The following is a 14,351-nucleotide window of genomic DNA, read 5'->3' as shown; positions in this document are numbered from 1 at the left end:
AGGGATCAAAGTAATGTATAATGCCACACAGTCCATCCCCCGAAGCAGCCATTTCCCCCAGGGGATCTCTGTAGTGTGAAGATCAGTTGTAATCCTGAGATAGCTCCAGGTGTCACCTGGAGGCTGGCAACTTTATACTTGCCCCATCAGCTTCTACCAGGGACGGGAGGTCATCCCAGAATACCCTGAGATAAGGTTGTCATGTGCCTACTGGCATTCCAATAGCCAGTGGGAGAAAAAAAGTCACCATCAGCAATAGTGTGACCTCACTTCTGGGAAAATGTGAAGTGATGCCATGCCTCTCTAGGAATCTCCAAAAGCTCTATGGTAAAACAATTGAGTTTCCAGCAATTCCTAGAGGGAAGTGAACCACTTCTGACGATTCCTAGAGACGCATGACATCACTTCCAGGTTTTCCCAAAGTGGTATCGTACCATCGCTGATGCCTGGTCCCACCAACCTGGTTCCCCACTGGTTGCCCTACTCTGGCAACCTACCCTGAACTATCTCTCATTTCATGCTGAGAAAGGCAACTGGACCATGATTCTTCCATGCTCCTTGTATCTTTGTCGGTGCTCACAAGGGCTTAAAGGAATGGGAAGCAATTATGCTCTATTCATACCTCCAAAAATATGTCTGTGCATGCACAAATGAGGAAGTTGTGTGCATAGTAGGGGAAGCACCAAAGTGCATCTTGTCTAAAGCACCCAAATCTAGATCTAGACCTGAGGCTATCTGCCCACAACAGGCAGCCTCCTCCAAGGGCAGATTACTCTGGATCTGTATGCATCGACCCAATGCAGAGACTCAGAAGAATTTCCCATGTTCAAAGGAGACTGATCAGAAAGATATTTACTTATTTTAAACATTTATATACTCTGCATTTCTCCCAAAGCAACAAATCATGCAGAGGCATAGCAGGCAGCCTCTTTGTGGATGGCTAGCATGGGCTTTCAGGAGCCTTTCATTATTTAAATAACTCTCACTTAGCCCTCATGGCACACTAGCAGCTCTCTCATAGAGGATCAGTATGCCCCAGCACTGTGCCCCTGCACTGACTTTGCTGCTCAGGCTGCTGGTGGTAGTGAAATCTTTTTTTTTTTAATTTAAAAAGTAAAATCTGAATGCCAGCATCAGGAGGTGGGCTACAGATGGCCCCTGTAGGCCCCACAGTCCAACCTGCCCAGCTGCATAATAATGCAACAGGTTGGATAGGCTCTGTTGTACTTAGGGGGTCACCGTGCCAGTGCCCTGACACATACTGCAAAGGGCTAAAGGCCTCTTGAGAGCTGTGGAGAGTAAACACTAGAGCTACCAATCGTTGAGGCAGCCAGATTGCCTGTGGGCACCAAAGCAGCTCAGTCAGTAACACGGGGCCTGCTGAGGAGCAACTAATCCTATTCAAGTGGACATCAAGGAAGTCTTGGAGGCAGCTGCTTTTTCAAATAAACATAGATGTATTGGCCGTATGGCTTGCCAGAGTTGTAAGTCCCCAAACCAAGGCCATTTTCACACTGCTTACCAGCCACGGAACATCATGCCAAGCTGCCGGAATGACAGTGTCTTCCTGGCACGATTTCGCTAGGATTGAGAAATTCCTGGAGATTTGTAGGAGGAACTAGTGGGGGGCAGTGTTTGGGGAGGGGAGAGACCTCAACAAGGTCTACAGCCAAAGAGTCTACTCTCCAAAGCAGATATTTTCTCCAGGGGCTTCATTACTAAAAAGAACTGCAACCACCAAAGAGAAATTTGAACATGAAAAGAGAGAACACAAAAGGCTGTCAGATGATATTGTTTACCTGCCTGCTGCTTCTCCACTTGTGTAAATAATGCTTTTTTTGGTAATTTGATTCTACCCAGAAACAAATCAACCCCTCTAATATATATTTGCAATAGAATAGTAAGCCATGTGTGTAGAAAAGTTTGTTGTAAATATAATGCTATAACCTAGGAGCCTGCATGGAGAATCCTTGAGTTTGGACTTGATGAACAACAACAAATACAGCTTGATTCAAACGTACAGGAGACTGAACTGGTAACGAGGTGGTTGTGACCGGAGATAGTCGAACAAACGACACCATAGACAGGAGATGTCAGCTTATGATGTTCCTAATGCCACTAAAATAGAAAAGCAGCACGGAAGGGTTCCGCCCCCTCTTTTTTCTTGTTGTGCTGGTCTTCTGATTGCAGGGAGATTTTAACATGCGTTCCTTCATGGTTCTCCACCTGCTGTCTGAAGAGGTGAAGTTCATTCTACCCCCTCCAGTCTCTGCCACCTCATTTCTCTTCACATGTGAACCTGGCCTAAGAAAGGACCACTGTCCGTAGGGCTGGAAGTTGAGGGAAACGCCCTGCCCTATGTAAACATTCATTCATTTAGAGAGGAAGTCTGCTTTCTGGTGGTTTTTGTATATCCCATAATTTCACTTTTTCTAACAGCAAATAATTCAGTGCAGCCTTAGGCTTGGATCCCATAGTAGATTTCTGAGAAGAGTTCCCCTCATGCCCCACAGACCTCCTATTTGCTGCTCATACAGTTCCAAAGGTCTCCTCCAGGAACAATATAGGGGGTGGGATGCATTTAAGGCTGCAGCAGGAATAGAGAGGCAAGGAAGTTCTGTTTTGCTAATGGATGTGTGTTCCATTAGGATGATTTACCATTGGATCCAAACCATAATTTGCTTATCCATCCACACAGAGAAGTATACCATATTGATTTGTTCATGGGAAAAATGCTTGAGATTTGTCAACAAAAACTTTATAAAAGAATGATTCAATAATTGAAAAGAAATCCTAGAAATTCTAATGAAAAAGTAGTCCTGAAATAAAGGATATTCCAGAAAAACGCAACCAGCATTTGGACATTTGTGGAGGGAGAAAGCACAATACAGAGGATTGTAACCATGTGTTCCCATTGTGGAATACACTTCTGCTAACAGTAAAGCAGAGTTTCATTGATTTTCCTTCCCACTGCAGATCCACACACCTGGCCGCACCACACAGTTCCTGGGGAGAACAATTGTGGAGTGTACTACAACTGCACCCATGCTAGATAAGATCCAAAATAGAGAAGAAGGTCTCACGCAAACACAGACAGCACCAACCTTACATTATAAAAATGAGAGTCTACGATGACACTGTACAATATAAAGAAAGGAGCAGTTTTTCATTCTATATTTAATTCGGATCCTAGCCTCTATGTGGATTAATAGATCCAGGTTCAGTCAGGGGGTATTCTTCTGCAGCCCTGAGTGATCCCCCAGGTTTGCAGAAATATGTAAATGCCCAAAATGGAGGATGTGCTATATCGCCCCTAAACACAGGAACATTTTCTGCAGACAACTTAAACCTACTGTGATGACAGAAGAGGTGCAGCCAGCTGAGTAGAGCCACTAGAGAGCTCACTGGTGATGCTGTTCTTGCTGCTGCCATCTTTCCTCTATAGGCAGGCAGGTAGGCAGGGGGAAAGTGGGAACCCCTATCTCTTCTTCACTGCCACTTATGCTGGCCCCAGCCTTGACACTGCTGCCAGTTCATATCCCTGTTCTGCTATGGAAACTCACTGGGTAACCTTGGGGAAGTCATATACAATTAGCCTCACCTACCTAGCTGGGATTTTGTGAGGCTAAAATGGGGAACAGGAGAATGTTAAGAGATGGGCATGTACTGAAATATGAACCAAAATTAAATATGAACCAGGCCAGTTCATGGTTTGCGAACCGTGGTTCGTCAGATCCCATTTCTGACAAACTGCCACGAACTTTAGGCTGGTTTGATTGGTTCTTTTTTTGATTCGTGACTGCAGACAGCCTGGTGCCAATCAATCAGTTTCCTAGGCAACAGGGGATGACTTCCTGCAGACCTTCTGCTGACCCAGAAGTGACCTTCTGCTGGCCCAGAAATTACCTTCTGCTGGCCCGGAAGTGATGATTTTCTGACCTGGGTGTGCCATTTTCACAAACCAAATGAACCAGTTCACAAACCAGGGGCAGGTTCGTGAAAGTTCGTGGTTCGTGAAATTTGATGAACCATGAACCGTATGGTTCGGGTTTTTTGCGGTTCATGCCCATCTCTAGTTAAGAGCCACTTTGGTTACCCACTGGGGAGAAATTGAAGGAAAAAAATAAGAACTGGGCCCATCAATGGGACTTTCATGCTTCCCTTTCTGGCAGCAGAGTCTCATACTAGCAGGGTAGTCTAGTAGTTAGAGCATCAGACTAGAATATGGGAGAACCAGCTTCAAATCTCCACTCCCTCTGGGTGACCTTGGACCAGTCATTCTCTTTCTTAGCCTAACCCACTCAGGGGGTCTTGTGTTGAGGAGAGGAAAGAGAAGAGGAAAGAATTAACTACTCCTTTGAGCTCCTTAAAGGATGAGATAAAAAATGTACTAAATAAATGAAATAATGCTCTTAGAAAAGCCACTCCTGAGGGATCCTCCAGGATATCATGTGGTACAATCAGGAGAAGTAACTCTGGGGGAAGGGATCAGGTATAAGGATAATGTTGAATATTATATCTATGTTATCTTAAAATTAGAATCTTAGGAATAAAAAACATATTATGTTAAAATTAATATATTGGTATGTGTTTAGTTCATTTACACTCTGCCTTTCTCCCCAGTGGGAATCCAAAGCAGCTCACACTGTTCTCCATTTTATTCTCCCAACAACCCAGTGAGGTACACTAGGCTGAGAGTACATGGCAGGCCCATATTAATCCAGAGAGCTTCCACAAAAGAGTAACGATTCGAACTGGATCTCCCAGACCCTAGTCCAACCCTAGTACACCACACCAGCGCCGGATCTAGCGTTGCCCGCGCCCGGGGCAACCCTAGGCTGGTGACCTTGCACGTGCACGCAGCACGCGCGCGCTACCCGCGCTGTGTGATGACGTCACTCAGGTGACGTCATCACGCAGGGCATAACAGAGGCAGCATGCAGGGCTGGGGAGCTGCCCGCACTGCTTTCACCTGCCCCGCAGGACTGGGGGCGGCCGGCTTGCCGCGCACCCCCTGCCCTGCAAGGCAGGCAAAAGCAGCGCGGGGGGGCGGTGAGGCCGCCCGCGCCATTCGCCTGCCCCGCAGGACAGGGGGCGGCCGGCTTGCCGTGCACCCCCTTCCCTGCAGGGCAGGCAAAAGGCAGCGCGGCACGGGCGTCCCCACAGCCCCCCATGCTGCCTTTTGCCTGCTCTGCAGGACAGGGGGTGCACGGCAAGCCGGCTGCCCCCTGTCCTGCGGGGCAGGTGAAAGGCAGCGTGGGGGGGCTGCGAGGCTGCCTGCGCCCTCTGGAAGCTGGCAGCTGCTCCTGGTGCCCCCTCCCTGGGGGCGCCGGGGGCAGACTACCCCCTGCCCCCCCTCGATCCGGCCCTGCACCACACTAGCTCATCATCCTTTGACCACAAAAGAATAAGGCTGAAATGATATGTACCAGACACGTACATAAATCTTCCTCCTGAATTTTAGTGTTAAACAAAAACAAACTACAAGTTGCAGTTGTACACAGAGACAGGGCCATTTTCTCCTTTCCCCTTAAATCTCCCCCACACTCCAGTCCCTCAGGGAGAAGATAGGGAACCCCCCAAATTCTCTAGCTTTGCATCCCAGATAACTCATTTGCGAATATGAATAGCTATTTGTGAGCTGTTGTTTAGATTGCTCTTTAGAAGCTCTTGATAAATAGTTGTAAACCATACTCATACAGGAATAAAAGTTTTCAGTCTTTCTCAAATAGGTTATCTTTTAATGTACTAATGGCTAATAACCGCAAGAAGGAGACAGAGCCTTTTCTGCATATAATCTTAAGGCTGAAAGTAGCCTGCTGCTACTTTAGTTGACAAAACATCAAAGCAACCGAGGTTAAACATTTCCACCTCTGGCTACTCTATATAGCTTCATGATTGTGGAACATGTTTGGTCAGTTGATCTTATTTAAGCCCTTCCTTTCCTTTGATACTGTACCTTAAATTGTTAGTCCCACTTGGTTGGGATGGCCATTAAAAATCAAGACAGTTCTTTAAAACTAACTTTGTTGCTCACCTGTGGTTCCGTCACAAATGCCTTCAGTACAAATTAAGCTTGTTAAGCAATTATACCAACGGGAGATTCTCCAAGATGTCATTTGACTTTTTTTGTGTTTTGAATACAAATACATTCTCAAAATGCTTGCAATTGGTCTGTAAGAATTATCCAGTGATAGTTCTGGATTAGTTTTTGGCAAGCCACTCTCTCTCACTGCCACCCCTGTCCCATCTGCAATATGGGAACAGGACTGCTGGAAGGATCACTGAGCAGTACGCATCTATGATATTTGGCTAATACAAAGTCTCTATATAAATGGTATGCTTTATTGTTATTTAACATCTCACTGTCTCTCCCCCCCTCCCCCACATCAGTAGTTTAAGAATCTCAAAATTAATGAAACTACTAGGTAATTCAGTGAAATCCATTCTGCTTCCAATATCAGTGGATCAGACTAGGATCTGACAGACCTGGGTTCGACTCCCCATTTCTCCATGGAAGCTTTCTGAGTGACCTTGGACCAGTCTCACACCCTTATCCTAGCTTACCTTGCAGGGTTGTTGTGAGAATAAAATAAAGCAGGGGAGAACAATATAAGCTACTTTGGGTCCCCATTGAGAGAGAAAGGTGGGATATGAAGTAAGCAAATAAATAAATAAATAACATTGGCAGGTAAAACTCTGGCATAAATTTATCTAATGCATTCCAGCAATGAGATCTCATAACATGAAAGGGCGGGGGGAGATACTGCAGCTATTGCAGGCGTATTTTCAGGGTGGGGGGATGTGTGTCCACTCCATACTGGCTGAGTTCTGAGCTGAACATGGCTTACAAATTGAGAGGCTGCACACATTTGTGTGCTATACTGGAATGTTCCGTACAGCTAAACAGTTCTTCCAGGTAGCCTTTGCATATAAGGAAATGTCTACAGTGTCCTTTTTAAAAGGCCAAACCAGGAGGGGGAGGAGGGATAGAACAACAACCTATTGTTCATGAGAGGGACATAAGTTCCCACAGATGAAAGAAAACAGCCTATGGGGCATGGCTTTGGGGAAGCAGACTCAAACCTGTTCCGCCTCACATTGTAGTTTTACAGACTGCATCACTCCTGATACAAAGATCACATGTGGTATAGTAATTGAGGAAATTTTGCTGAAATCTTGTATATGTGTACATTTATTTGAGAAAAAGCCTTACTGAACTCCATGGGACTCACATCCACATAAAAATGCAAGAAGTCAGCCTGTTTTTATTATATCGCCATAAGCCATTGATACAGGATTGTTGTTTTGAAAGTCCTTTTAAAGACACAGCTTCATGTTTTTAAATTATTATTTCATATCTTCTGCAGTTTCACAAAAGCAAAGTCCTCCTGAAACCAGTGGGACTACTTTAGAGAAAGCAGAATGGGAGATAATAGCTTGCACAAGAAATAACTCACTTCTCTCCTGTGGGAATATATAAAAGAAAATGTCACGGTACTTATTTCTAGCCCCAGGGGAGATGGGGGTGGGAAATGAACGCTGTTTCAGAACCCTTCTTTTAGATTCAGAAATTCCATATTAGACTAATAACCACACTAAAACGTTTCTTTACAGGATTCATCACATAATTTTCTTCAGTTTAGTGAGAATTCCATCTCATATAACCTGTACATTTCAAACCATGTTTTAAACATATGGGTGGGAGCTAGTTTCCTACCAGGCTATTTATATTAGGTTTGCACCATAAAATTTTTTTAAAAAATTAATATTAATATATTTAACTTTAACATGTTTCTCCCCTTTGTGTTCCTCAAGATCAGAATCTCAGTGATGCTACCAGCTTTTTTTATAAAGAATGGATACACTTCCTATGATTGGTTCTAGGATAACCTTTCTCCCTCTTCCAACCACTTTCTATTTCAACGTTTGGAGATTGCCCCCCCTCCCCATTAGCTTGCATCACAGTTGCTGCTCCACATTCATGTTTTTATAACATGAAATTGCTTTGGTGACAGCTACACTAACGCCAGTTGGCCCGTACGTTCCCCCTCCCCACACACTCCATTTACCTTGTAATTTCTGGCTGTATTCACTCCTGTCAGACTGACTCCTCCTCAATGTTCCAGAGCTGTTGTGGTCCCCAGAAACGTTTTTCTCCACAATGGTGTCTGTCTTCCTCCTTTCCAGCATGTACAACCTCTGCTTTAAGAAGGTCAGGTTCTTCTTCTTGGCCCCTGCACTCTCTTTCCCTGTGGCATCTTTGCTTTCCATTTCCAGACAAGGAGGAAAGGATCCTCTCTCCGCACACTGGTTTGAGGGCAAGCCTGTGCTGATTCCCTTGAGATGCTGTGTTTAGCCCTCTTGTTGCTTGGGTGAAGGCAGCAGCTTTGTGCATTCATCAGCTGTCTTGTTCAAAGACCTGCACAAGTTCCCTCTTTACCTGGCTCACCTGACTGCCACCTCTGCAGGTAAGACTCCACCCCTATGAAATCATCCTTTAGTACACTGACTAGGGAATGAGACACCTGTTACCTGAGAGACTTGCAGCGCAGGGCACAGCACAGGAGAAGGGGCTGATCTCCCTTGCTGCTAGCCCCTGTTCTGAGCATAAACTCTCGCTCCTGTTTTCTTTTTGCATATCTACTTCTGCACTTCTATGTGCAAAATCTCTTCTTTTTATCTATGCAGAAAAAGAAAGAACATGATTAGCATCCTTAAAAGAACTCTCCCAGGCCCACTGTATGACTTCCCTTTTGGGGGGAGGTTCTGCAGTAATTCACTTGATGGGTGGTGATGGAAGCCTGGGCCATTGTTATGCAGGACAGGTCTCAGGTATGGAGCAACAAGCCATTCTTCTGCAGTTCAGCCTCCTGTTTGCTCCCTCAGACATTAAGGGCAAAGGGATATGCAGAACCAGACCCGCTGCATAATCTTTTTTAAGTGGTGGGGTGGCAAAAAATGCAAAGTGCAATGGTTGGGAGCCGGGAGCTGATCCCTCCACCACCCCATGCTTCCATCCTTCAAAATTAGGTAAAGGTAGTCCCCCTGTGCAAGCACCGAGTCGTTACTGACCCATGTATATCATTCTGCTCTCCTCCATTTAAATCCTCACAACAACTTTGTGAGGCAGGTTAGGCTGAGAGTAATGTGACTGGCCCAAGGTTGTCTAGCAGGCTTCCAAGGCAGAGCAGGGATTTGAACCTGGATCTCCCAAATCTTAGTCCAAAGCTCTAACCACTACACAACACTGGTTAGCCATTTTTTATCTCTGTGTAACCAGAAGTATTCCTGCCTGCAGAAATAGGAAAGGGAGAAAGGAGTTCAGCTCCTTTTGCAACCCACTCTTGCTGTACAGTGGGGTCATGAATCAGTAGTGAAACATCTGTTATGCATGCTTTGAGTCCCAGATTGAACCCCTAACAGCTCCAGTTAAAAGGATCAGTAATAAATGGGGTGAAAGACCTCAACTTGAGAGACTGCTGCCAGTCAAAGGAGACAAGACTGACCTTGATAGACCAAGGGACTGACTCAGTAAAAGGCAGCTTCATTTGTTCAAATTGAATCAGCCTCCAAACCCCACTTTACATAGAGAGGTTTGCGCTGCCCTGAATTTTATTCAATAGGATTTACCATCAAACAAGTGTGCATAGGATTGTGGTCAGTCAGGTCTGACCTGGGGTGTTATAGATAAAAGACACGTTCAATTACTCCTCTGCCTCTACAAAACAGAACAGTTTTAGTTAGGGCTTTTTTTCTGGGAAAAGAGTGGGTTGCCCCACATGGCTGGTGGCCCTGCCCCCTGATCTCCAGTTTAGGGGAGCGGTGTGGAGGGCAATCTAAACTCCCCTCTGCCTGGAGATCAGGGGGTGGGGCCACCAGCCATGCGACCGTTTTCAAGAGGTTCCGGAACTATGTTCCACCGCATTCCAGCTGAAAAAAAAAGCCCTGGGGCCAAGCTACAAGTGACGAATGACACTTGAACGGCAAGTGGATTGAGTGGAGCACAAGTGAACAGGGAGAAATACACTTGCCGTTCAAGTGTCATTTGTCACTTGTAGCTTGGCCCCTGGTCTTAGTATTGCGATGCACGTTCTAAGCTGCATTCTGAGTTCAAGTGATGTAGCAGCTGGTATAGAGTTGCCAGTTCTGACTTGGGAGATTTCTGGAGATTTGGCAGTGGAGCCCAGGGACGTTAGAGTATGGGGAATGGAGGGAGCTCAGCAGGGATGTGACATCACAGACTCCACCCTCCAAAGCTGCCACTTTCTCCAGAGGAACGGATCTGTGTATTTAAGTTGCAATTCCAGGACATCTCCAGGTCCCATCTGGGGCTGGCAACCCTACAGCCTGACCCCAATTGGCCAACAGCCTTCATAAATGAAAAGTGCACCAAGAGCGTGACTTATTGTTCTCTGGAGGGATTCCAGGGAATGACCAAAAGATTCTTTGGAAGTAAAATTAGGATGGGAGAGAATGTAACAGGCCCAAAGTTTCTCCAGAGAGCCCCACGACTGAGCAAAGATTTCAACCTGGGTCTCCGCAATCATGGCCAAAAATTTAGCCATTAGCCTACACTACCTCTCAAACTGGCGGAGAAGCATTCCCTGAAGGGCAGACATTTGAAAAACACTAGTGTAGACCTTCAGTGAATTTACACCAAGGAATAACTTAATGATATTTAAGTGGGAGTTGGGTCATAATTTACATAGGATATTTCATCTGACATTCTGACAATTGAACATTTGTGTAATGCCTGCTTTTAGACTATGCTTAAACAAAATCAAACCTAGCAGTTGCAAAACTGGAAGGCAAGCAATCCTATGTGCACTTGCGGGGTGGAAATGGAGGCAGGGGCTCGTAAATGGTTGTGAGATGATGTGTCCTGTTCCTTGCCATGCCCTCTGCCCTACTTTGGAAGCATTGTTCTGTATCTGAAAGGCCTCCTTTATTTTCAAACAATACAGACCTACAGCTCCCATTATTTTGCAAACATTGGTCCAGGAACCTTGTCACAGACACATGAATAATCCTGAATATATCACGCTGCTTCTTAGCAGCTGATATGTTTAGATTTTTTCATTTCTTAAGCAAATGTAAAATAGAATCTCCACATCCCGAGCTAACTTTTATGTTTCAATTTGTTGTCCCTTCACTTGATGCCTGTGACCAGAGCATATCCATATTTAAAAATGGATTTGGGATGAGGATTTCTATCGATCCAACATGGGATAGGATGGGATGGGAACCCTTCCGTTCTCTGATAGTCTATACCTAAACATTTTACTTAGCAGAAATTAACAGTCCTCATAGGCAGCTGGGAGGGAAGGCCGCATGGTAAAACCCGATTTCCTCAAGCAGGGTCAATACTTGGATGGAAGACCACCAAGGAAGACTGCAGAGGAAGGCACTGGCAAACCACCTCTGCTTCTCACTTGCCTTGAAACCCCCAGCAGGGGTTGCCCTAACTCGTTTGTGACTTGATGGCACTTTACACACACACACAGGCAGCTAAAGTAAGACTTGACCTGCTCTTCCATGCACACACACGGATTGGATCCCACATCATCATCACATGTGTCATCAGAAGGGAAAAATTATTTTTATGTATGTGTGCATGTATGTATATGTATAAATTGAGGGAAGGCAGCAGGGCTCATTTTGGGGGTGAACACACCAGAACGACGTTCTGGAAGATACAAAAAGAGATCACATGGGTGGTTGCCCCGCCCACATGATTCCTCTTCCTCCCTGCTGCCCATGTCTTTAGCAGCAGGTGGCAGCAGAGGCAGCAGCACCAGGTAGGAAGCTGGGGGCGGAGGGGGTGCTGGCCGTGCAGGGGGGCTGGCTGCATGGAGGGGGCCTCCAGAGCAGGCCCCACTGCCAGCCACCGCTGCAGCCTGTGCGGCCCATCCTCCCAGCTTATGGGGCGGTCGAGGCGGTGTGTGGTGTGCGGCAGCCTCCAGAGCAGACCCTGCAGCCACCCACCGCTGCAGCCTGTGCAGCCGATCCTCCCAGCTTATGGGGCGGTCGAGGCGGTGTGTGGTGTGCGGCAGCCTCCAGAGCAGACCCTGCAGCCACCCACCGCAGCAGCCTGTGCGGCCTGTCCTCCCAGGCTGCAGGGCGGTCAAGGTGGCCCGTGGCGGTCTCCGGAGCAGGCCCTGTGGCCAGCTGCTGCCACTGCAACCTGCACGGCCCATCCTCCGGGGCGGTTGAGGCAGCCCGTAGCCTGCACCGGCCTCTGGAGCAGGCCCTGTGGCCAGCCGCTGCTGCCGGCCTGCGCAGGTGTTCCTCCAGGCCTGAAGCGGTGAGTACATCTCCTCCCCTTCTGTGTAGATCTAGAGCTGGATCTGTGTTTTGCTGGCTTTGTTGTCTGTGGTGAGCTCCTCTAATCTGTCTAGAAAAGCATAGACTGTACCTCCCCAGATGCCACTTGCAACATTTTTTTAAAAAAATCAGTGATATCAAGGGGCATGGCATATGCTACTGAGTTATGCTAATGAGTTCCTGCAGCTCTTTTTCTATGAAATGACCCTGGAAGGCAGCATCATATAGCCCGATCTCATCAGATTTTGGAAGCTAAATAGGGTCAGTACTTGGATGGGAGATCAGAAAGGAAGACTTTGCAGAAGGCGGCAGTGGCAAACCAGCTCTGCTTCTTGCTTGCCTTGAAAGCCCCTTGCTGGGGTCTCCATAAGTCAGTGACTTGATTTCACTTTACACACACGCACATGTATGACTTGCATATAACAGACAATTTCATGGTAAATGAATGTTGGTCAGGCCTCACTTGGAGTAATGTGTGCAATTCTGGAGGCCTCATGTCAAAAAGAATGTGGACAAATTGGAGCGTGTACAAAGGAGAGCAACCAGGATGATCAGGGGCCTGGGGACCAAGCCCTAGGAGGAATGTTCAGTTTGGAGAACAGGAGGTTGAGGAGAGATAAGATTACTCTGTTTAAATGGACATCACTTAGAAGATGGAAGGGAGCTGTTCCTGTTAGCAACAGAGGATAAGACTCAAAACAATGGATTTAAACTACAGCAGGGAAGGTACTGGCAGGACATTAAGAAAAACTACTTCACGTTAACAGTAGTTCAGCAGTGGAATCGGCTGCCTAGGGATATGGTGGGCTCCCCCTCATTGGCAGACTTCAAGGAACAGCTGGACGGATACTTGTCGGGGATTCTTTAGGCTGTTCCTACATCGGACAGGGGGTTGGACTAGATGGTCTATAAGACCCCTTCCAACTCTATGATTCTATGAAATGGGCTTGCAGGGTAGGAGGGGCTATTCTAGAGTCGGGTGTCCCAGTAAAGTGTACACTTTGCCCCATTCATGTCTGATCCCTGCCTCGTCCAGGAGATCCTATGCAATTACTTCAGTCTAAACCCACTGAAATCTGAATCTCTCTGCACAGGACTGCACTGTGAAAGCTGTGTTCTAGTTGCACACAGAATGAGCACTGGAAGCCAACGTGGTGCACTGGTTAGAGAGCTGGACCTGTCGGAGAGACCCAGGTTCAAATGTTCACACTGCCACGGAAACCAAGACCTTGGGCCCATCACACACTCTCAGCTTACGCTACCTCACTTAACAGGGTGGTGTGAGGATAAAATAAAGGAGAGGAGAACAATGCAAACCACTGAACGTATATAGGCATGCTTATAAAAAAAATATTTGCCTTGACTGAGATTTGCCTTTGCTGCAATGGTGATGAAACGGTTGGCGCAACATCCAGTGAAGCAAATTATTTTTAATTTAATGCATATGTGATGTTCTGAAAGATGCAGCAGCAAGCTTCCATAAAATTCATTTATTTTGAGAGCGACGACACAAACCATATATTTCCCCACACGATGGAGAAGTACATATTGTCCTTGTGTAATTGCATCCCCCCACCCACTCTGATGCTCGCTTCAAATGAATTTTCTATATATAAGATGTCTATACCTAAATGAGGGAACAGGTGCTGATTTCAGCATGGAAAATATTGGTGCTGGGTTTCCAAGCAACCATAAGAAGAAGCCTATCAGAGGCTATTGTTATCGGGCAAGTGCTAATCTCTGAATGAGCCAAAGGTACTATCATACCTCCGATAGCTGCTAAGATAAACTAAATATTTCTTGCTCTTTGTAACTAGTGCTTCATAGCTGTTGTATAGCACTTTCTTATGTCTGGTTGAAAATAACATTTTTAGAAGTAATTAGGCCCTTGTTTCTAATACTTTCAAATTAGAATCTTCCCCTCTCCACAGCTTTAAACCGAGATGAAGCAGGATTTTTAAAGAATAAAAAAAGATCCCTTTAACCCATTATGAGCCAGTTAGAGTGCTGGATTGGAGATTTAG

The 14,351-nt window shown here is 46.2% G+C and overlaps 1 protein-coding gene across 1 annotated transcript in view; it reads right to left on the bottom strand.

Annotated features, from left to right (window-relative positions):
• Window positions 1-8,387, bottom strand: part of ARHGEF38 (Rho guanine nucleotide exchange factor 38) — a 68,962-nt gene extending 60,575 nt beyond the window's left edge. The window contains exon 1 of the mRNA XM_054990300.1: window positions 8,073-8,387. Coding sequence (XP_054846275.1) covers window positions 8,073-8,274 — 202 coding nt within the window. The 5' untranslated portion in view covers window positions 8,275-8,387. The remainder of the gene's footprint in view (window positions 1-8,072) is intronic.
• Between the last annotated feature and the right edge of the window lie 5,964 nt (window positions 8,388-14,351).

This window comes from Eublepharis macularius, chromosome 10 (genome assembly GCF_028583425.1).
Source record: "Eublepharis macularius isolate TG4126 chromosome 10, MPM_Emac_v1.0, whole genome shotgun sequence".
Taxonomy (NCBI): domain Eukaryota; kingdom Metazoa; phylum Chordata; class Lepidosauria; order Squamata; family Eublepharidae; genus Eublepharis; species Eublepharis macularius.
The sequence above is the reverse complement of the archived record's forward strand: the minus strand, read 5'-3'. Positions and strand labels throughout refer to the sequence as shown.